The 23,840-nt window shown below is 50.9% G+C and overlaps 1 protein-coding gene across 3 annotated transcripts in view; it reads right to left on the bottom strand.

The window, feature by feature from the left end:
• Positions 1 to 1,985: 1,985 nt before the first annotated feature.
• The window catches only part of KIF13B (kinesin family member 13B), a 201,816-nt gene continuing 179,961 nt past the window's right edge, over positions 1,986 to 23,840 (bottom strand). For 2 of the 3 annotated variants that reach the window (XM_045078378.1, XM_045078379.1), the window contains exons 38-40: positions 14,092 to 14,154; positions 9,516 to 10,473; positions 1,986 to 7,061 (exon numbers count right to left, since the gene is read on the bottom strand). In XM_045078378.1, the coding sequence (XP_044934313.1) occupies positions 6,772 to 7,061; positions 9,516 to 10,473; positions 14,092 to 14,154 (1,311 nt within the window). In that variant the 3' untranslated portion in view covers positions 1,986 to 6,771. Of the gene's footprint in view, positions 7,062 to 9,515; positions 10,474 to 14,091; positions 14,155 to 23,840 lie in introns of those variants that run through there. The other variant, XM_045078381.1, reaches the window with a different exon arrangement.

Below are 23,840 nucleotides of genomic sequence, written 5' to 3' on the forward strand. Positions count from 1 at the left end.
TGGAACCGCCTTCTCTGTTTGGGTGTGTCCACCGTGGGAGCGGCTGTGCCTCTCCCCAGCTGTCCTGCCCCGTGGTGCCCTCACGCAGGGCCCAGCCTCCTTCCCTCTCCTCCCTTCCCACCAGCTTCCCCCAGCCCAGAACCACTGCGGTCCTAGCAGCTTCTCCACCGCTGGGACCGCAGCCTTTTCCTTTCTTGGGTTGAGTGGTGAAATCCCACACACCTTACCTCTCCCACGCCAGGCCACATCCCAAGCACCTAGTTTTCTTAAAGGAGCCATCTTTCCTGGGGCTTCTTGACCTTTAGCAGTGAAAAAATGAAATCAAAGAAAGCTGAAGCTTCTTTGTGTTTCTTTAAAGACTTATCCGGGACTCAAGGACCACGTGCCCGAGCCCCCTCTTACCCAACAGACTCAGGTTGATTTGCTTTACTCCTCCTCAGAGAAAGCCTAAGAAGTAAATGGTTTTCTTCCCATAAATACATCATTAGAAAAGGCTCTGCTGAATTTTAAGTTGCCCCGCAATCCTAAGTCACAAGTGGAGGTGGGCGGGAGATGGGGGCGGGAATGCCGAGAATCATCTTCCCCTCACGCTCCTCTGTTTGGGCCCAGACTGCTCTCTGCTTCCTTCACACCCGCCTGCCCAGCGATACCCCCTCCCAACTTCTCTCCTCTGAGACCTGCAAACACACCACACTGGAGGGAACCCCCTCAGCCCCTACCGCCCTTCCTGCCGACCCCGTGCCCTCTAGACCCGGCTGTGGGGCTCGTCTCATCAGGATCACTTGTCTGCACTGCTTGCTGCATGAGACCTGGTGCAGGACAAGGACACAAGTGTTCACTGAGTGACTCAGCGAGTGACTGACTGAACGAACTAAATGGGACGTGTCCACTGGAGCCCGTTTTCAGGTCTGCACAACTGAAACAAGCCCACCGCCTCAGGCAGACCAAGAAGGTCTCTCCTCATCTCAAGAAAACGAGTAGCAACTCGAAAAATGAGGATTTATCCTAGGAGCTAGATCAGTTCTACATTCAGACTCCTGCCTCAGAGCAGGGCAGCTCCTGGCTGCCAAATTTCTGTCATAATTTGGCAGTACTTTCTCTGAGAACAACTCTTTGGCACTTATGAATATAAACAACTCCTGCAAACATGTGCCCTGACTGGTGGCCACCACCAATCGGGCCTCTCCATCTGCAAGGACATTTACATCAGCTGAGGGCCACGCGAGTGGCGGGTGCAGGCCTGCCCATGAGTCGGCTCCCTGGGGAAACAGCACCCTGGGCTGGCCTTGTCCCGGTCTGGTGCCGGGCTGCGCTCAGGGACCTCAAGTTGGTCCCCGCAGGCCATCTAAGAGGAGACCTGCTCCCCACTGCCCAGGTCGGAGGGGCTGGACCCACCACCCCGACCAAGTGCCATTGTGAACCATGCTGGGTGATGACTTGAGCCTCGTCCTGATGGGGACAAGCAGGAGTCTACAGAGAACACTGGGTTCCGCAGCCTGTGGGGATGCGGCCCAGCCCTGCTAGGGTCCACAACTATCACCTCCTTCCCAGAACTGCCTGTGCAGCCATGGAACACGTCCCCGGCTCCTTAGCTAGGGGTCTGATGTGAGGTCGAGCTTATAGATCAAGGCAGTGGGGCCCTGGCCTGAGCACTGGGACATCCTGCTCCAGAGAAGCGGCCTGTCCCAGCACCTCCCCAATCCCCCAGGCCAGCTGCCTCCCAGTTGCCCAGAAGCTCCCATTACCCGGGGTCAAAGGCAACCCCAAAGTTTCCACTGGTTCTTCAGTCTGAACCACAAAGAGCAGAGGGGCCGGAGACATGCGCTCAGGGACCTGTTGTCTCCCTGAACCTCCCTCTTCTAGCCTCAATCTTGAAAAGCCCTGGACCCAGGCCATCCCTTGCCCTGTGGGACAGTCTACAATGAGCGCAAACACCACCACGTCTGGGTTCACGGAAGGAAAGGCAACAAGACCAACCTCAGACATAGGCACGAAATCGGGTTTTATTTAGAGGCTGCTGGTCATAAGAGAGGAAGGCATATATGGTACAAAATTACAGAGGTTTAGTTCATTTTATAATACAAATCATTCAGTCTTTACAATTCATTACAGAGTCTTTGGATTTTTTTTAAACTCCCATTTCATGTGCAGCAAATCAATACAGTCCCCCAATCAGAACCACTTCATTATATGTGAACCCATCCTATTTACAGAACTCCGCACATGGAGATGTTCCAAGACCCTCCCCACAAAATTAGTGTCAGTAGTCCGGCTGAAGGCACGACGGACTTCTCTGAGAGAAAGAGACCTGTGGAGATCATCGAGCCAGTGTCTTTAGGCACAGAAGACAGGCTGCACTCGCCGTCCCCAGGGTAAGGCACGACAGACAGATGGCTGCCTCCTTGGGCACTCCCTGTCCAAGACGCAGGCCTCAAGCGACCCCGGGCAAGTAGGGCTAATCCTAGCCAAGAAAATAAATACCCTTGAACTTCTTGTGGGCCTCACATACAAGGAACATTAAGCCAAGAGGAGAAGGGGAAGGGGAGTAATGGGGGATGGAAACACCTAAAGCCTTTCAAATCTGCAAGGGTCCCATTCACAGCTCAACGGAAGCTCCTATCTCTCAGCAAACACACGAGGCCCTTCATGGCTGGCCCTAGCTACACGCGCTGGCTGTGCTTCCTTCTGCTCCCGCGCCCTCTGGCCAGGCTGGGATTCTGGACAGCTGTCCCCGCTGCAGCCCCTATCTGGCCTCTGACAAGTCCTCATGCTGCACCTGTGGCCAGGCAGCCCATCCCCTCTTGCTGTCACCCCCAATTCCAGAGCCTGGGACCTGCTGGAACCCGGATTCCTCCCGGAATCCTAGCGTTGACACATCGCTTAACATAACGCCCATAAGGGGAGAACAGAAGACAGGAAATGGGGCCCTTTCCTCCCTCTCCCATGATCACACGACCCAAAAGACGGCACCTCTGGCCCAATAAATGCTGGGTTGTGGGGACTGCCTGGGCTATGGCTTTAGTGACCACGTCTACTTCGTGTCACTGCTTCATGTCACTGTGCACCAAGCAGCCAGAGCGGAGGCCACAGACCAAGCAGGACGGGCCTCCATCTGACTCGCATTGCTCTCCCTGGGAAGGAGCGGGGCTACCCCGGGCTGCCCAGGATGACAGCAGACTGCAACGGAGTGACACGTGCACCCCGAGTTATCCAGCGACACGTTGGCCTGGACGGGAAGTTCCGGTGCTGGAGCATGAAGAGAGGCGGCTCAGGGCCGCAAACCCTGTCCCTGCAAGGATCCGGCCCAGCCCTCATGGCTGCCAGGGTGCCCGCAGGGCCACAGCTGGGGCACAAGAGCCACACCCGCTTCTCTGGGCACTGGTGACCACCCAGCCGTGGTGACAGCCCAAGAACACCTACAGGACGGCCAGCTCCTCTCTCACATGCTGCGGGATGGATCCCAAAGCTCACTCCACTCGCAGGAAACACCTGGCAAGATGCTGCCGTAGCACCTTCCTCCCAGGAGGACAACAACCTTCCCACCCAGGAAGGCAACAGAGCTGGCCCGGCCGGCCCTCGGTCAGGTGCTCAAGGCCCAGCATGGCCCGAAGCCCATGCTGGGGGGAGGGGCGGGGGGGTTGCTATGGGGGAGGCAGAGATGCAGGGAATGGGAAGGCGCGGTGGGGGGGATCTCAGGCAGAGGACGCTTGCCCCTGTGTTTAAAAAGTAGGCCCCTGGCAAAGGGGAGGTGGGGAGCATGGCAGAGAGAGGTGGTCTGGAAAGTCCTCCCATGCCAGGGCTGCTCGGAACTCAGTCTGTCCAGGCTCTTCCATTGTCCCTGCAAGCTCTGGCCCCTAAAACCCTGCTCCAGCCCAGAATTCCATCACGGTCTGCTGCATCTGAACTAACCCTAGGGACAGAGCCAGAAGCACAGCCCTCGCCTCCCAACTGACCTTCCCCAGACGGTTCCATGGAGCGTGGTCGGCGCCACGATACCGGCAGTTGGGCTCCAGCAAGTATTTTGCCTGGTGAGGATCGTGAAGGGCCAAGCCACCTTCCATTGTTCTTCCCAGGGAGCCTGGTGGGTGACGTGGGCCCACAGGCAGGTAACCTGAGGCTACGGGAGCAAGAGCTGCTCCCCTCAGAGAAAGGGGCAGTGGCGGGACCTACGACCATGAACCACACGGATGCTGGTGTCCACAGAGACGAGTCCTAACTAAACACCGGTTGTTAGACTTCTGCGCCGGGAAGGACGTTAAGCAGAAGCGCAGAGCCCAGGCCCAGAGCACGCAGGACCGCGGGGGCGTAGCTGCCGCCCCGGGCGGGACCCCCTCACACCCTCCGGGGAGCACACCACCAGCCCCGATGCGCTCGTGGCCGCCACGACGGGAGGAACTGAGACACCGACCTGCAGGGCCAACGGCCCCCTGCGGGCGAGGACCTTGGCGAAGGCTTGGTCCCGGGGGAGCTGGGCGCTCAGAGCGCCGGGGCTCCAGACGGTGGGAGGGCAGCCAGGGTGCTGTGAGAAGGGGCCGGTGCTTCTGGAACAGCTGAGAGCGCCGCGCTGGGAGTGGGACGCTGGCGCTTCTACAAGCTGGAAGGCAGCGCTTAACTCTCCTCGGTTTCAGCCTGTTCCCCTTGAGAAGTTCCTTCCAGCTCTGCAACCACGAACATCTGCGGAGCTGAAGCTATGCCGGGGGTGTAGCTCCGGCCCCATCCTCGGGGGGTGGGGGGCAGCTCGCGCTTTGGGCCGGCGAGACAGAGGTCCGGGGAAGGCGCCGAGCGTGGACCACCCCCCTCCCGGGCAGAGGTCCAATCGCGGGCCCGGGAGGGGGTGGTGGTGTGGGCGGGAGCGGCAGCGCTCCACCTGGCGCACAGCTGGGCCTCAGCGGCTGGCGGGCACCGCCACGTGTAATTAATGGGAGCTAATTAATCTCGGGCTCCTCCCTGGGGGGGGATCAAGCCTGCAGCAGTCCACACCTGGGGGGGCCCATGGGTCTCTGCTTCCCCAGCTGGCCGCGGGCCCCACACAGCCTCACTCAGGGGCAGGGAACCTGGAGTTACTGCTCAGGAGGGGCTTCCAATCCCTAGAGAATGAGACCTTTCAGAAAAGCCGTTCTGAGCATCGTTTTTTAAGAGTCTAAACGTGAGAACTGAAAACAGGCCTTCCAGGAGTGCTGTGTAGGAATCCTGACCCGAAACTCTGGGCCTGAGCAGCCATGTGTCCACCAGGCTCCTGCTGACGGCTGGGGTCCATCAGACCCTGGTGAGGACGCCCAGGGCAGGTGGTCACTGGACTAGGGCTGCAGGAAGTAGGAGAAGCAGCGGCTCTGCCATGGAAGGGCCCTATCCGCCCTAGCACCCTGCGGCTCCGCTGCCCAGCCAGCACGTCCCCCTCAGGGCCACCGTACCACCCAGGCCTGCAAGGGTCCAGCTTTCTGCCCGCCCCCACAGACGCCTTCCCCAGTGCGCCCTGCAGGAAAAGACTCCAGGGTAGGAGCCGGGGAATGTTGTTGAAGGGCTCGTGCTGTCCGGGCCATGTCTGTGGTTCAGCAAAGGCCAGCCGCAGGAATGTGGGGAGCCCTTCAAGGCCACGGTCCCCCAGGCTCGGGTCAGGGAGTCAGGGTAGAGAACTGCCAATAAGTGAAACTAGTCTAACTAAGGTCCTTCCAAGAAACCAGAATTGCACCAAATAACGTCGTGATGCCTCTGACTTCGTTACTGTGGAAGCACAATAAAGTAATTCTCCAAGTTGTCACTGTTACCTTAGAGGAAGGCCACTTGTGTATCTGCATCAGTCATGACATAAGGAGGGGCATCACCCTCTCGCCCCTCAGGGAACCTGCATCCTCTGAGCGACCTCACAGGCTGCTGATGTGCAAGGCAAGCCCTGGGCACTCTTGCCTGGGCAGGCGATTGTGGCTCGCGAGTGATTTCGGATTTTGAAAAAATAAATATAAATAAATATATTCCAAGCACTCTGTTAAGGGAATAAATGGTAAAGAGAAAACACTTTGCAGGTATTAAGACGCTAACACAACCACAAAGAAAGCCCTAAGAAACCCTGTGGAAAGAAGAGAGGAAGATGGGAGGGGCCGGGCCCAGAGCCCCTTGCTAAGGCACCCAGGACCCTGTGCCAGGAGCCCCAGGAGGCCAGCGAGAGGCACTTATGGGAGCTTGTTACTTGGTGTAGAGACTCCGGGGGTCAGAGGGATACAGTGAGCCTAGGGAGCAAGCCAGAACCAGCATGGGTCTGCTGGGTGCTGGTTCTGGAGGCACAGGGAGGAGGCCCCACCTCTGCAGGGAGAGAAAGGCACTGGGATGGTTAAGATGTTAATGGGGTCATCGGAACAGAAAAAAAGAACAACAGCCCTAGGGGAAAACCCCAGGCATGGGCCCCACTGACACTCACAATCCAGGACTGCTCTGGGCTCCTAGAACCATCAACCCCTCTACGTTGCAGAGATACCTCCCCATTCTCTGGGCAGAGGAAGACCTGAAGCTTCCAGAGTCCCAGGAGGAGCAGGGAGAGGTCAGCAGCCCTGCCTCGTGCAGAAAGGACACCTCACCATGCTCCCCACGGAAGGGGGTTTGAGGTGTCCCTGCCCACTCAGGTCCAAACTCCACCCCAGGGCTGTCACTGGCAAGGCTCAGAAAAGGCACCCCCCCCCTTCCCCGTCAGCCTCTGCCTGGGAAGCAGAAGGAAGCAGACTGGCAGCCCGGGAAGAGGCAACCCAGGGTTGGGGGTGGTGGGTGGCGCCCAGCACTGGTTTAGCTGGCCCAGGATTTTCGGTTCTCGGGGTTCTTCTGGCTCCTGTCGGCCCTCAGCGCCATAGCGCCCTCTGCCTTGGCCAGAGCCGCCGTCAGAGAAGCCAGGTTGGTGGCGGAGCCAGTGAGAGTGCTGCTCCTGCGGGGTTCAGGGGCACCCTGCAGCCGGAGCCCCGCGCTGCGCCGCCGGCCCGCGCCTGCTGCTCTGCGCACCCGGCCCGGCCTCACCAGTAGCCCGTAGCCTGGGTTGCACTTGAAGTACTGCTTCCCGCCGATGGAGCCGTCATTCTTACCTGAGGGGAAGACAAGAGCACATGGAGGTGACTTCCCAGGACCCTAGCTCCCTTCCCTGTGTGCCTGACAGCTCCCTGGGGGGCACAGGCACTCACTGTTTAGCAAAGGGGGCCGGGGGGACTGTCTCGGGGCAGCACATGGTGGTCCCCAAGGACAGGTAGCCTCAGGTCCTGCCGTTTCAATGCCCCAGTGCAAGCAAGTCACCAATCCCACCCCACTCTGGGGCATGGACCTTCTTCAACCTGGCTGGTCCACACGTAAACCTAGGATGGAGTTGTGGGTAGAACGATTACTTTTCCTGAACTTATCAGATGGAAACTGGCAAATTAAACCACTGTAGCTAGTTAGATGTCACACTTGATGTTATTGAGATGGTGTGAGGAAGTTTCCTTTGTAAAAGCAAAAGAAATGCATTAAGGTGAAGAATGAGAACCCAGCACTAAAGAGAGCAGAGGGACAGGGGCCCTCGTGACCCCTAAATGCCAGTGTGCCATGGGGATGGGTTGGTGGGGAACCCGATCTCTGCAGCAAAAACAGTCATGAATTTTCTATGCTCACTCTCTGCACATCTGACCTGCCCTCCCCCCCACCTCTGCTGTCTATCAACAAAGGTCCCCTCAGTGCACCTCTCAGGTTGGGCCACTGCTATCACACAGCTCCCAGGGCGCACACACCAACCCCCAGCACTGGGTCCCTGCTTCCGGGCTCACCACCATCCTGCCCACTCAACCCATTTCATTTTCTTTATGATACTTATTACTATCAAATTTTAATTATTTATTTGTCTACTTGGCAATTCTCTCCCTCTTAAAATGAAAGTCCAGTGAAACCACAGACTCTGTTTTGCTCCCCAAGGTATCCTTGGGATCCAAGACAGTGTCTGCAACATGGCAGATGCTTAATATGAACTGTTGGATGAACTCATCTATTTGTTAATCCCTCTGTAATTCTTTTTTTTTTTTAAGATTTTATTTATTTGACAGACAGAGATCACAAGTAGGCAGAGAGGCAGGCAGAGAGAGAGGAGGAAGCAGGCTCCCTGCTGAGCTGAGAGCCCGATGTGGGGCTCCATCCCAGGATCATGACCTGAGCCAAAGGCAGAGGCTTTAACCCACTAAGCCACCCAGGTGCCCCTCCCTCTGTAATTCTCAGTCAACTGCAGATACAGACTTCTCTCCCAATTCCTCTGCACATAGTAGCAGACTCTCCTTTAAAAACTATTCCAGCTACATGCCTCTTCTGGAACCACTTACAACTTACAGCATTATTCACAATCGCCAAGAAGTGGAAATCACCGACATGGCCAGCCAGTGATGAACGGATGAACACAAGGTGGGCACAACGGACTAGTGTTTGGCCATAAAAAGGAATGAAACACTGACAGAAGATGGAACCGGATCTACCTTGGAAAATCATGCTAAGTGAAAGAAGTCAGTCCCAAAAGCCCACCTTCTGCCTGATCCCCTTTATGTGGAAGTCTAGACTGGGACACTTCATACACATTTAGAGAGGCAAAAATAGACTATTGGTTACCTGGAGTTTAGAGAGGAGGCTACCTTACAAATGGAAATGTGGCTTTGGGGGGGGGGGATTGATGAACCTCTTCTAAAATTAGACTGTAGTAATGACTGTGCAACTGTGTAAATATATCAGAACCATTAAACTGTACACTTTTAACAGACTTTACAGTATGTGACGTGGTATCACAACAAAGCTGTTAAAAAAAAAAAACAACCATCTGGGGACGCCTGGGTGCCTCAGCTGACTGACTTCTGCTCAAGCCATAATCTCAGGGTCCCAGGATGGTACCCCATGTGGGGCTCTCTGCTCAGCAAGGAGTCTGCTTCTCCCTCTGCCTCTACTCCTCCCCCTGCTCGGGTTCTCTCTCATAAATAAATAAATAAATAAATCTGAAGGACCAAGTAATTCCTTAAGTTGTGGCCCTGGTTTTTCGGAAAACAGTAATGTAGTCGGTGGCAGAATGTCCCGTTCTGTAATGAGACTGAAGAGACGGGTGAGCCTGTAAAGCACCTTAGATCACCCACCTTCTGTTCTCCAGCCCGGGCACCCAGCACCCCCACAGGCACCCATGTTTGCAATCGGAGCAGACACAGCACACAGAGCTACTGTCAGACTGTCACAGTTCAAGAGCAGATGCCTCTGTGACTTAAAAAAAAAAAGTGCTTAGATTCATTACCAAATTAAAAGTAGCTTTCAATTAATGTCTTAAGTTTCTGAAAAATGTCTGGAGGTTAAGCAAAGAGAACACTTAGGAAACTCTTATTCCTGATTTGAAAAGTAGTGACCTGGAGGCTCAGGGAGGTCAAATAAAAGCCTAGGTGCCCAGAGTAGGTTCCGGGCAGTCCTGGGCGAGGGCCAGCACTCCTCTGCCACCCCACCCTTAACTGAGTCACTGCAGGCAGGGAACCAGAGGCCCAAGCAGCACCACTCACCTGAAGGTAAGTCCAGCTCCACTCCGACCCACGTCCCCTCCTGAAAGTCGGTGGGGCCAATGTATCTCACGATGCCCATTTTGTTGGTGCCCACAGTGACATATTCTCCCTCTTTGAGCCATTCTGGGACTTCACTGGCTTCTTCGGAATCCGAGGAAACTTCCAGCTTTCCCAGGGCTGGTGCCCGTGCCCCACCATCACCCAGCGCCCCCGAAGCCAGCAGGTCCTCCTCCGCCGCCGAGGAGCAGCTGGGGTCTCCACCCAGCATGCGTGTGAAGGACTTCAGCTCGGAGGTCCGCACCTTCTGGATTCTGAACGGGGACGCGGGAGCAGGGGACAGAGACAGGAGGTCGGGAGGCACCTGTGGTTTGGAAATGTCCAGCTCTGAGCCGGAGGCCGGCTTCTCGCGGTCCTCGGGCCTTCCCAGCCGCTCGGTGGCCGGGGAAACCTCGCCCCCGCTCTGCCGGCTGCATGATTCCTTCTGGGGGGTGCAAGTGGGGAGAGGCGTCGGGGGTGCGCCCGCCTCTTCCTTCTCCGAGAACACCGGCTCCTTGGTGTCGCAGGAGGCATTGCTGTCACTCCACGCATCCTGCTTTGCCGGGACCGGCGACAGAAGGCAGCTCCGGCTGAGCGGGCGGGCAGGAAGGTCACTGTCAGCCGCGGGAGCCACGGGTGGAAGCGGGAGCTCCGTCTCAGGGGTGGCCTGGAAGAGGGTGAGTGGGGGCGAGCCAGGGGTCTGCCCACTCGCGGCGGCTGCGCCGTCCAGGCCAAGGGTGAACGCATCGGACAGCGTGGCGGAGGACACGCTGTGGGAAAAGTAGCCGCTGGAGGCCTCGCTCAGGGGACTGGGCGGCCCCTCTTGCACCTCCGGAGCCTGCGGCGTGGGTGCTTTAGTCGGTCTGTCGTGGAGCTTCACGGGGGCCAGGGGCACGGTCACCGCCGGGGCCACACTGGGAGCCTGGAGCAGGGGAGGGTGCAAGGATAACTGGTTACAATGCCAAGTTTGCGGCTCATTTCCAAAAGAACTGTGACAGATTCTGCCAGCGGAAACACGGCGGCCTGGAGGGCAGAAAGCTGTGGCCGTGCACTGGGGCAGCCCTGGGGCCGTACCGGTGCCCCTGCTTGGTCCGGGCTCTTGACCCGCACTCAACGCCGAGAGCCCACCATGGCCCAGGCGGCTGCTGCATTTCCCACGCACCCAGAGCTCAGCAGGCGGCCAATGGCCTGCCACTTCCCCCTCCTCCCCTTCTGTACACACTCAGGAGTCTAACCACAGTCTGTAATAGCGCCACTCACCCTAAGAAACACATATCCTTCATCCTGTTTCTGGCACAGAGCTCCTGAAACCCTTGGGTTTCCTCAATGTTAGCGGCAAGAAAGGTGTCTTGATATTCCTAACAACCCCCCTGCAACCACACCTGAGTTCACCCTAAAGCGGGCACTCTGGGACTGCACCTCAGGATGGCAGGCCAGTTGCCAGGGGAACCACCCTTGTGATGAGAGCTTAGCCTCACGGCCTCAAGACGCAGAGAGGGGCTGCAGGGGACTTAATCATAATTGGCCAAAGATGTACTCAATCGTGCCTGTGTAATAAGGCCTCCAGAACAATCCAGAAGGACAGTCTTCTGGGAGCTGCCAGGCTGATGAACACATAGACCTGTGGGGAGAGCGGGGCACCCAGGGAGGCTGAACGTCCACGGGGTTTCCCCACACCTTGCACCATGCCTCTCTTTCATCTGGCTGTCCTGAGTCCTACCCCTTGGAGTAAACTGGTGATCTAGTGAGTAAAATGGTTCTCCTGAGTTCTGTGAAGCATTCTAACAAATCAATCCAACTTAGGTGGAGCTCATGGAAAAATCTTATCTACAGCCGGTTGTTCAGAAGTACAGGTCACAACTGGGGCGTACAACTGGCATCCAAAGTGGGGGGAGTCTGGTGGGCCTGAGGCCTTAACCTGTGGACGCTGGCGCCGTCCCTGGGTAGAGAGTGTCAGAATTGAGTTCAATAGCAGAACACTCGGCTGGTGTGGGACAGTGCTCACTTGGTGGTAGGCAAGAAGGCATACGAGGGTCTGTGAGGCCTGACAAGGCAGGAAAAGGCCCTCACCACAGATGCAGCAACCAGGAGGTACACACTAAATCTCCAGCCCCTCCTTACCCACCAGCATTCTTGGCCTGGCTGCACTCAGGCTCAGAACCCTGTTCCCACAGAAACAGATCCCCTGCCCCCATGGACTCCACGCCTTTCTCCTGCAGAGCTAGAACAAGGATCTGCTTGGGGGAGGAAAAAGGGACTTAGCATAGCTTCACCAGCACAGCCGGGAATAACACTCAGGCCTGGTGGCTGACCTGCGGCTCCCGGCAGGGAGTCTGGTGGAAGAGGAGATGGGCAGGCCAGTCCCATGTCACAGGTTGGGGGCCCCCTGATCCAGGGAGACACAAGCTGAGCAGCCACATCCCCCATTGTGAAGAGGGGGGTGAGCGCTGTCAAAGCCACAGAGGCTGGCCTCCCCCTCTGGGGATCACCTGTCTGAGTCACACTGGCAGAGATGCACACAGGGCCCTATCGCCTGGGGAATGACAACAGCCTCGGCTCGTCCACATTCTACTGTCTCTGAGGTACTGCTAAGGTGTTCCCTTGTTGGTAACTGGAGCCATCTGAACAAGGGAGCAGATTCCCTTTCTATTCCCGATTCACAATGACGGGGCAAGGGAGAAAGCAGGAATGGGGAATGCGGTTGGAGCACTGGAGAAGGGTGCTGTTCAGAAAAAGAAATATGTTTTCCAATATTTACGGAAAGATTATTTATATTACAGGAATGGCCACTTTCCATTTGAAATACAGGATTTATTTGAACTGGGAAACAGCTGAGATCTATAAGTCTCTTACAGTTACTTGGCTTAACTCAGCAGTTTGATAAATCATGCATTTTCACGTGAATTGTCATTTATATTCCTGTCTCCAGAGGCCCTCCTTTCCCCACAAGGCACACTTTCAGGGTACGAAATTAACGGCACCTCTTGAGATTAACAGCCCATTTTTGTGATGGATCTCTAGGCTGCAAAATTTACTAAATCCAATAGATCAATAACTGTCACCAGCATAAATACTCTAAAAGATTAGGCAATCCTTCAATCATTTTTCTTTTGCAACTTGTATGTGTTTTATTTATTCTTTTCTATTTTATTTTCAATATCACTGACCAGGCAGGGAAGAATACACAAACAAAATTACAAGAGCCTGGAATCTGAACAGGAACTTTGGTTCTGGACTCGTGGGTGCTCCATTTTCCCCTGGTGGGTAATACCTCATCACTGCCACACAGACAGTTGTCTAAGGGCCAGCTATATCCCGTCCTGAGGAGGTAACAGTCCAGTGACAGTGCCTTAGATTTCCCTGGTCATTATCCCATTTGCTTCCACATGAATCCCTTGATGTAGGCCAGAAGTCTGACCATATGCATTTTATAACATGGCCCAGCAAGGTTCAAGGATTTATCCAGAGCCTCCAGTAAGTGACAACCAGGTATCGGAGGTCAGATCTGCAGTGACAACAGAGACCCACAGTGGCAGAAGGCGAGCCCTGATTGCACGGTTCTTTCCTGCTGAGCCCAAGCGCAGCCTGATTCCTTCCGTGAAAGCACTGCAGGAAGCCGCTCCCACTTGACTGGAGTTGATAGGTGAGTGGAAACCTACTCCCATCCTTAGGTTATTCTTTTACCACTGACACTTCGAGAGACTGCTGGGAAAGCCTAACCTTGCAAAAATCACCAGACGAACAGCAGAGTGGCGTGAGCTGCAGAGGCTGTGGGAGATCTGGAGCCCTCACCAGAAAGATTCTGTCTCCCTCTGTCCCACTGGCCTTGGGGCCGCAGGCCTGCCTCAGCAAAATAGTGAACACCACTCGCAGGGGATTGGCGGAGGGGGAGCACATGAACACCAAAGTGTCCTGAATTAGAAAGGGCCCTTCAGAAAGGACTGAATCCGTGGAGGGCTGAATTCCCTTCCAAATTATTTGCCCTTTTTTTCTGTTGTTTTAATAAATAAAATTTTCCGATGAAGATACAGCATTTCCTAAGAGAATGAACACACAGTGGGAGAAAATAGATTTGCTATTCATAAGATGAGAAGTGCTGTTCATCTGTGGGAGATCATAAGAGACTATTTTCTCCCCAGCTTAGCATTAGTCTTTTCACGCTGATATCATGAATCAGAATGAAATGTAAAACTGAGAATTAAGCAAACACTTGGAATAAGGAGATTGTTCTGTTTATAGAAATCGCCTTTGCCTAGCAGTGGGCTATTAAAGCAACAGACTACATTAGCAGTCAAGCACCTAAAAGTTTAGCAATCATATGATTAACAAGTTGAAAATAGAAAAGTGGAACAAGGAAAATATAGAGGGAGAAGACAGTGACCTATATTACAGCTAATTATCAAAACAGGAACGTTAAAATGAGAAACCCACGGGTGTGGACTCAACAGTTACAGCATCGGGGCCACCCCCCTACACGTGGGGCTGCCACCAGTGAAGGTGTCCCTCTGTCCCCGGCCCACCCCCCACCCGTCTGACTCACCTCCAGAGCTCCGGTGGTCCCAGCGTCCGCCAAGGCACATTGCACCATGATTCGGGGCACGGGCTGAGGAAACAAGTGAACAGGCAGGCGTGAGGGACTGAGAGAAGCAGAACAGAGATAACTAGAGGTTTTCACTGAACAGACTGGAAAGCCCGTCAGGAGGACCTAGTTGAAATAAACTTTCACAACTTTTGGGAATTCTGGTAAGTCACTGCCAAGTAGGCATGCCAAGGGCTAGTGGTGCTGCACTACACAGGGAAATGTAAGCAGTAAGGACACAGCAAGCAGCTGGCAACACCAGAAATGTGCCAGAACAGTAACATACAGGGCATGTTTACACACTCACAGGCTCTCTCTCCTCTCACATACCGCACGTGTTCATCAAGGGCTGTTCTGGAGGCTAGAGACAAAGGGTTGGAACAGGAAAGATCAGGACGAAGGCTTCAGGCAGGAGGCAGAACACAAACCAAGCCTTGACGGGCAGGGAGAACTGGTGCCCTAGCAGGACCGGAGAGTGTCGTCACAGGAAGTGAGGAAGCCGGTCTGGCTAGAGCCCACCTCTGGGGCATAGCCCAGAGAAGGACAGATATATGGAGGGAGGATTTGGTATCCCAATCAGGTAAGGATGAGGACCACCAGAGATGAAGAAAGCAGGAGCTTGAGAAGATGGATCTGGTAGTAGAAGGCAAAGGGACTGGAGAAATACTTCAAGACTAAGGTAGGCAGATCACTGATGAGACTCCAGCAACTGAACAGATGAGAGGGGATAAGAGCCTGAATTAATGGCTGTGTGAGCAATAGCACAAGAAAGGACATCATTACTTATGGACAAGCAGTTCAAGGAATGTTAAAAAGAAAAAAAAAAAAAAAAGAGCACCAGGTTAAGAAAGAGAGAGGTCAGAAGAAGAAGCTGGTAAGTGCAAAAGAGAAGAAATCAGACATTCTTTTAGCAGCTGCTGGGTTTACAATGGCGTTGGGATACAGAAACTGACAGGATTTTCTTGAAGAAACTACAAATCTACCACTTCTGCCTTTATTCCATCAACCAGCCTCTGGCCCCTTCTCTGGTCTCCCTGTTCCAGGACCAGAGTCTGGACCTTGCCTCAGAATGCCCAGCTCCCAGAGGATTCTGCCAGCACAGCCTCACAGGAGGCAGCAAAATTTGGTGTCGTGGTTCATTTCCATGCAGTAGGAGTGTCTTTTCTCTTGTTGGATCCAAAAGGAAAAGTAGCTGACCGCTCATCTCTTACCTAATCTAAATTGTGTAGAGAGGCAGATTTCTTGTCTTTCCCTTTCCTTTCTTCTGACCCTAGGTACTTCAGGGCCTCCCAGTTCCCACGATGGCTTCTACGCCATCAGGATGCTTTAGACTGTCTGCAGGCACCAAGGCTGGACAGCCGAAGTCCGGCTTCCTACTGAGCAGCCCAAACTCTTACTGAAGGGACAAAAGCCTATGTGGAATAGGACTGTGCACTTAGAAGGTTAGCCTGAGTTCACAGCACCAAATAACTGCGTTTTGGCAAAGGGCACCACTATAACCAGTTACACCTTGCAACTGTCTTTGGGAGAAAAGAGCAAGAAGTGATTAACTCTGCTGAATTAGGGAGCGGCAGTGGGATTTGAGAAAAGACACAGAGGCCAGGCGATTAAGTACGACATGATAGGAGATATGGGTAAACAGATGGGAAGACCTAGGGATAAACTAAAGGAATGTTACTTTTTATCCTGCAAACACTGGGGAGTCACTGGGGGCTTAGGGCCAGGGACAGCCACGATCAATGGCAGGTTTAAGGAAGACAATGTGAGAGGCCAACGGAAGAGGATGAGGGAGGACACTTGGGGGGCTGGGGCAAGGCCACTGGATGAGATGAGGGCCTGAACCACAGGCCTTCCAGCCTCTCCCGGGATGCCTGGAGCAGTAAGTAGGTCCCCTCAACTCGCATGACACATCGCTTCTCCCCTCTCTCACACCACCTGTGGGAATCTCCATTCCTCCACTCTACTGGCAGCTCGGTAGACAAGTGACAGAGTTATTTTCAAGCAAGTATCTCACTCTACCTTATAGTCCTTGAATACAGGGGCTGCTGTCTTTTTTAATATATGATTTTATTTTGACATCTTAATTTTATTTTTTCATGTTCTAAGATTCATTGTTTATGCACCACACCCAGTGCTCCACACAATACGTGCCCTCCTTAATACCCACCACCATGCTCACCCAGCCCCCCACACCCTTCCCCTCCAAAACCCTTAGCTTGTTTCTCAGAATCCACAGTCTCTCATCATCTTTCTTTTTGTATTTACTTTCTCCCATAGTATCTAAAGTCCCCTACAAATGGAAAGGTGTTCCTTTACTCCTTCGTAAAGGCAGAAAAAAAGTCTCTTAAGCTCAAACTCCAAAATACTTACATTCTTGAGTTAGATCGTCTCTAAAACAGACCAGATTGGGGTGAAACATTCCACTTTAAAGCATAAACACATAAAATCCCACCAAGAGTGGAATGTAACCACCTAAAAAGGAGCCTCTTCTAAGATGAGAGGACTCTTGCCCTCCTGAACAGAGCACGGAAACATAACCTAACACTTTCCCCCAGGACTCAGGAGAATTAGAAAACTCCAGTCAATGCTTAAAAAAAAAATATCTGCTGCCATGAGTGAAGGGATAGGCTTGTGACACTGTGGCATCAGTGAATCCATGGGCTTCCAGGCTCCCAGAGCCCCACATCATGGTTCTGGGCCATCACACTAAGACCTCAGGTCTCCCTCACAGGTTTCCCTGCACCACCAGTCGCTCTCAATGGCCCACCCCGAGCCCACCACTCAGAGGAAGGGGGAATCAGGACACTGACTGATGACATATACCTGAAATGGCTAAACCCAGTGTCGCAAAGAAAAGGGGACTGGGTCTGAATGGGTCCTGAGCAAAGTCAGGTACTCACAGCACACCTCCTTCTCTGGCTCCCACGCTAGAAGCTCTGGGCGGCTCCCTCCGTGCGAACAGGTGGTGGCAGCTGCCAAAGGCCAGCTCTGGCCAAGTGAGCCTCAGGTGGCTACTTCTCCAACCAAGGACTCTGAAAGGTGCAGGCTAAAGGGGGCAGGGTACTGGCATACAAGACCAGCTCTGTATTGATTTTTACTGAAACTAGGTGACAAGCACACAGGGATTCACTGTCGTCGTCTCTCTACTTTGATGTATTTTAGATTTTTCCATAACGCTGTCCTACATGAAGGAAATAACCGGGACTCTGATTCACTGTACAAATTCAGTTCAACAAAGACTTAGGTCTCCCAGCGTACAAGGCATTGCAACAGGTGCTGGGAAGAACGCAAGGATCACAATGTCACAGGCTTTGCTCTCAGCAGACCAGCAAGGACATGTATGCAAATAACCAAAACATCAAGGAAAACGAAAGATACTAGAATGAAAGCTTCAAACGCAAAGAAGATTCAGAGGAAGGGATGATAAATGAAACAGGCCTAGAATATCCTCCCGGGGATGATCTGACTTTGAGACAGGCCTTGAAGACTGAGCAGCCTTTCCCAGGGCAGAGGGATACTTCCAACATGAAGAACGACAAGGCAAAGGCATGCTCCTCTTTGTGCCTGATGTGTTCCCTCTACAGCCACCTCTGCCCCCAGAAAAGCTACTCAATCTGCCAGGACATCTCGGGGAAGAAAGAATAATCTAGAGTGACCTGCACGGGGCAGAGGGAAGCAGGTTAGGGCCATGTGCAGGAGGTCTTGGGAGCTTATGGTTGATTTTCACCCGCAGTCCAGCTATGAAAGGTAAATGAATGACTGGTGCTAAGAGCTATGCTTGGAGAAGATTAACCCTTAAATAGGGATACGAAACTTGGAGAGATCAATGAAGAAGTTGCATCATGGGTTTGCTGGAGAGCTACTGAGAGCCTGAACTTGGATGGAAAGAGGAAAAGGAAGTGAAAAGTTAAAGCTATGAGGTAGACTACGGAACACCTGGAAACAACTGGCTGGGGAGGCGGTAGAAACAGTCGAAGATGATGCCCAGGAAGGATGGATGACAGGAAGAAGGGTCATGGTGGTGTTAGCAGAACCCATGTCCATGCACATGTGCGCCTGTGTGTGGGCCCATGTGCAAGGGTGCGGGGACCCAGCCTTGTATGTTGGGCAATGGCCTGTGATGAATTCAGGAGCTTCATTAAGGATACCAAAAATACCTACAAAGTGTACTGAAATCTCAAGTGTGCCATTTGTCCTTCACACCTAAGAGCTCAAATTTCCAAATGTGTATTGTTTGCATTTTAATGCTCTTTTACACATCCCTGGTGCAGGCAGTTGCCTCCTATTCCAGGAGCTCAAAACATTTCAGATCATAAGTTCATTAATCCTTACGACACATCTGGCAACTATTAATAAAAATGACTGCGAAGTCTTTTGCAGCTATAAATATTAAGGAGAAGTCCCAAGAGGCAAGTGGATAGAAGTATAATTATCTACATCTCGCACTACAGACACCAAGGCTCGCAGACATTCACCCAGTGGTTACATGCATTCAGGCTGCCCAGTGAGCCAGTCACAGAGATGAAAAAGGACCGACCCCCAAGCACCAGCTGAACGTGCAGTCGCGCTGTCCACTGAGCATCACTGAAGCTTAGCAGATGAGTGGGTTCCAAGCAAGAGAGCTACTCAAAAGTATTTAAGGGAAAAGATGAGGGTCACATCTTTATCATAACCCACCATTTTTTAACTCTGGTTTTCACATGCCACATGAATGAAGAAATCAGGGCAGATCAGCTCAGAATTTCAACCAGGCATCTGAGTTACTGGGGGACCCCTCTGCCTCAAAGCATAGAGTTTTAACACCTTGGCAACATGTAAAGACCCTCACCTCCCTGTGAGGCTGCACTCGTGCCTCGCTTGTGATGCTAACCCCACTCTGAACTGACCACACTGCTTGTCTGGAGCCTTCCTCGAGCCCTTCCTTTTCCCTAGGGAGTCGGGGCTACCTGGTAAGCACCAGTGCGCATCAGTCTCAGCTCAGGCACGACCTCCTCTTCCCGAAAATGCCTTCACCACGCCAGTCCCAGACATACACATATTACGGCATCTGTAATGTCACCCTATTTAGCTCTCTGAAGGGTAGGGATTATGGCTCATTCATCTCTGTATTCCCGTACAGAAAAGAGTAACTTCATGTTTGTTCATGTTGAATAAATGCATACGTAAATGAACAAGCTAATTACTTAAGTGACATGACAAAGGCCAAATTTTCCATTTACAGAGAATTTAGAAAAAGAACAGACATTCTTGGGACACCTGGGTGTCTTAGTTGGTTAAGTGTCTGCCTTCAGCTCAGGTCATGACCCTGGGATCCTGGGATGGAGTCCGGTATCAGGCTCCTTGCTCAGAGCGGGGAGCCTGCTCCTTCCTCTGCCTGCCACGCCCCCTGCTTGTGTTTCCCACCCCCCTCTCTCTTTCTCTCCCTCTCCCTCTCTGGCAAATAAATAAATGAAATCTTAAAATAAAAAATAAAAGAATAGACATTCTGAAATTTGGGCACTGGGGTGGGTAGAAGGGAGAATATTTTAAAGCAAAAAATCATCACTGCAGTCCAAAACACTGAATTTTCTGATGCATTCTTTCTTGTTTGAAAAATGAATGTTTCCTAATAATCACCCCTTACACTGAGTTTGATATACCCTCAAATGTCATCTTCCAATAGTTCCTAAGCAAGTATGATCCTCAAGATTTTTTTTTTTAAAGTAATCTCTACACCCAATGTGGGGCTCAAACTTACAACCCCGAGATCAAGAGTCACACATTCTATCAACTGAGACAGCTAGGCAGTACCCCCTTTCTTAAAAATTCTAACCAAGCACAAGAATATGAGATGTACGATTTACCTTTGCTATAAATAACCAGTAGACAACCTTTGGTTTTCATGCTGCTGAAGTGAGAAAAATATAATAAAACCAATCTGACGGAGCGCATATAAACAAAATACTTTCTAATCTCCAAATATGTACTGATAAAAGTAATAAACAATGGACAGGGCCACCTGGGTGGCTCAGCCAGTTCAGCGTCTGCCTCCGGCTCAAGTCATGATCCCGGGGTCCTGGGATTGAGCCCCACATCAGGCTCTCTGCTCGGCAAGAAGTCTGATTTTCCCTCCCCACCCCCCTACTTGTATTCCCTCTCTCACTCTCTCTGTCAAACAAATAAATAAATCTTAAAAAAAAAAAAGTAATAAACAATGGACAAAAACATACATGTACAATTACCTAAAGATCAAGACTCAGCAATAACTTAATATAAACATACTTTCTAAAGATTATGTTAATCAGAGGTAGAGTGGTTGGGCTGCAAGAGGGGGATTGTGATGTCACAGGAAGAAAGCTGAAGGAAGCACCCACGCTGGTCCAAAGACAGACACGTCAGCCGTCAGCAGGATCTGGTTCCCGCAGGTGGTCCCCATTCACGGAGCAGTCTCAGGATTTACACTCTGGCTTTCCAGGGTGATCTGGTGAAGCAGCACTTTTGTCCACCTGCCTGGCAATTATATGTCTTATTTTAAATGAGTAACTCAGCATGCTACCCAACCCATCAGTCGTTTGTTCGTGTAGACCTGATCACCTCAGGGGCTGCACATCTGGAAGGTGGTAATCCAGCCCACATGCATTCGCTAAGCAAAGCCATCCAGAGAGGATGACAAGTGGCCACCAGCTGGTCCCTACCAGACACACTTTTACACTACCTGGCACATGCCCCTTTTGATCGGTGACATCAAAGTATCAATGCAGGCATGGGAAGGTGACAATTTTTCTGCCCAATATTACAATGCTTCATGAGGTTTTTATATACACTTGAATAGATTCTTTTGGTTTTATCCTCTTCAAATCTACCCTCCAAACTGCAGTCACAAGAGCTTTCTAAAACACACACACCAAAAAAAAAACAGTCAATGATTCTTCATTGCCCATAGATAATTTTTCTTAAAATATTTTATTTATTGAGATAGAAAGAGGTCAAGCAGGGGAAGAAGCAGAAGAAGAGTACAGTGTGATGGGAAGCAGACTTTCCACCAAGCAAGAAGCCCAACCTGGGCTAAGGCCCAGGACCCCAAGATTGTGACCCACCTGAAGTCAGATGCTCAACCCAGTGAGCCACCCAGGTACCCCCACAGATAATTATTTTTAGAAAGGAATGGGCAATAAATAAAATACATACAGGTCCTACTCAGTGTATTTCCATGTCTTGACAAGTCCCTCCTTCAAATACTTTAGATTCATTCATTCTATATATATAACCACTGGTAATATTTTTTTAAAGATTTTATTTATTTATTTGACAGAGATCACAAGTAGGCAGAGAGGCAGGCAGAGAGAGAGGAGGAGGCAGGCTCCCTGCTGAGCAGAGAGCCCAATGTGGGGCTGGATCCCAGGACCCTGGGAACATGACCTGAGCTGAAGGCAGAGGCTTTAACCCACTGAGCCTCCCAGGTGCCCCCACTGGTAATATTTTTGATCAGATCCAGTGAAATCTCTTAATATCACAACTGTTCATTCAACTTTACTTCTTGAATGTTCATCATGCCATTCAGTATGCTCTGTAACCTTAGATGAGGTGCTTTATCTATCTGAATCTCATTTTCCTCAATGTCAGAGTATCTAGAGTCACCCTCTAACTCTGTGCTGTCCAATGTGGTGGCCACCAGCCCCACGTAGCTACTTAGCACTCAAAATGAAGCTAGTGCGACTGAGGAAGTAAACTTTTAATTTTACTTAATTTTACTGAATAATATGTAAATTTAAAAATTAAAGTGCCTTTAATATGTTTGGAACACCTTGGGCAGAGGGATCTATTTTTTTTCAACTGCCAAAGGCAGATCAAGGATTTCTGACAAAAATTTAGCATCCGAACTGAAATGTGCTAGAAATATAAACTACACACCTGATTTCAAGAATTTCACAGGGGGCTCAGTGGGTTAAGCCTCTGCCTTCAGCTCAGGTCATGATCTCAGGGTCCTGGGATCGAGCCCCGCATCAGGCTCTCTGCTCAGTGGGGTGCCTGCTTCCCCCTTTCTCTCTCTGCCTGCCTCTCTGCCTACCTGTGATCTCTGTCTGTCAAATAAATAAATAAAATCTTAAAAAAAAATAAGAATTTCACAGGAAAAAAAAAGAAGGAAATAACTCAGTAATTTTTTGATTACAGATTGAAATGATAACATTATGACTATATTAAGTAAACTGTATTACTAAAATCAATTTGACCTATTTCACTTTTTTTAAATGTGCCTACCAGAAACTTTAAAACATCGCGTATAACTCACAAATTTCTATTGGACGGCACTGATCTAACTCAGCACCACTGTTGAGCTAATGCATATAAAATGCCTGGCACACAGTAAGCACTCAGCACATTTGTAAAATAGCATGCTCTTCCCCATCACTGGAGCCATTGGTGTCTTCCAAGATATTTCTAGCTTGGTTTACTATAAAAGCCCAACTTAAATAATCAACAATTATATCTGATATAAAATATACATTGAAAGATTCTCCTTGTATTTATCAGCCCCAAAGCCATTCAAGGATATGGCTTTCCTTTGGCCATTTTCTATGGCCATTTTCTTTCAAATGAAGAACCTAATTATTAAAAAACCTGAAAGGCCTATTTCTTCAATCAATAAGTAAACTATCTAATCAGTGGATAAAAGTGAATAAGACCATCAAAACAGATTAATTTCACTATGTTATTTATATATATATAAATATATATAAATATATTATATATTATTATATAATTAATTAATATAGTAGATATATTATATTATAAATAAATATAAATGTATTTATATTTCTGGAGTTCTCAGAAAAGATACAGTTTATTTTTATAGAATCTAGTTTACTTTTTAAACTTCCACATGATAATTGTTAACAGCTACTTAAATATTTATGTGAAAAAATTTATGGAGTGCCTGGGTGGCTCAGTTGGTTAAGTGTCTGCCTTCAGCTCAGGTCACGATCCTGGGATCCTGGGATGGAGCCCTACATCAGGTTCCCTGCTTGGTGGGGAGTCTGCTTCTTCCTCTTCCTCTGATCTTCCCTTCCACCACACTCATGCCCTCTCTACCCCTTGCTTGCTCCTTCCCAAGTAAATTAATAAAATCTTTTTAAGGGACGCCTGGGTGGCTCAGTTGGTTAAGCAGCTGCCTTCGGCTCAGGTCATGATCCCAGCGTCCTGGGATCGAGTCCCACATCGGGCTCCTTGCTCCGCAGGGAGCCTGCTTCTCCCTCTGCCTCTGCCTTCCACTCTGTCTGCCTGTGCTCGCTCTCACTCTCTCTCTCTCTGACAAATAAATAAATAAAATCTTTAAAAAAAAAAAAATCTTTTTTAAAAAAAAACCTTATTTATTTTTATGTTATTTTATTATTTTCTTTAAAGATTATTTATTTATTTATTTGACAGAGAGAGATCACAGTAGGAGAGAGGAAGGGAAGAGATCACAGAGAGAGAGGAAGGGAAGCAGGCCCCCTGCTGAGCAGAGAGCCCGATGTGGGACTCCATCCCAGGACCCTGAGATCATGACCTGAGCCGAAGGCAGTGGCTTAACCCACTGAGCCACCCAGGCGCCCTATGTTATTTTATTTTTAATATTTTATTTACTTATTCGAAAGTGGAGGGAGAGAAAAGCAGACTCCCCATGGAGCAGGAAGCCCAACTCTGGGTTCGATCCCAGGACCTTGAGATCATGACCTAAGCCAAAGGGAGAT

The sequence above is a fragment of the Mustela putorius genome, unplaced genomic scaffold (genome assembly GCF_011764305.1).
Source record: "Mustela putorius furo isolate JIRA1106 unplaced genomic scaffold, ASM1176430v1.1 tig00000242_pilon_pilon_pilon, whole genome shotgun sequence".
Taxonomy (NCBI): domain Eukaryota; kingdom Metazoa; phylum Chordata; class Mammalia; order Carnivora; family Mustelidae; genus Mustela; species Mustela putorius.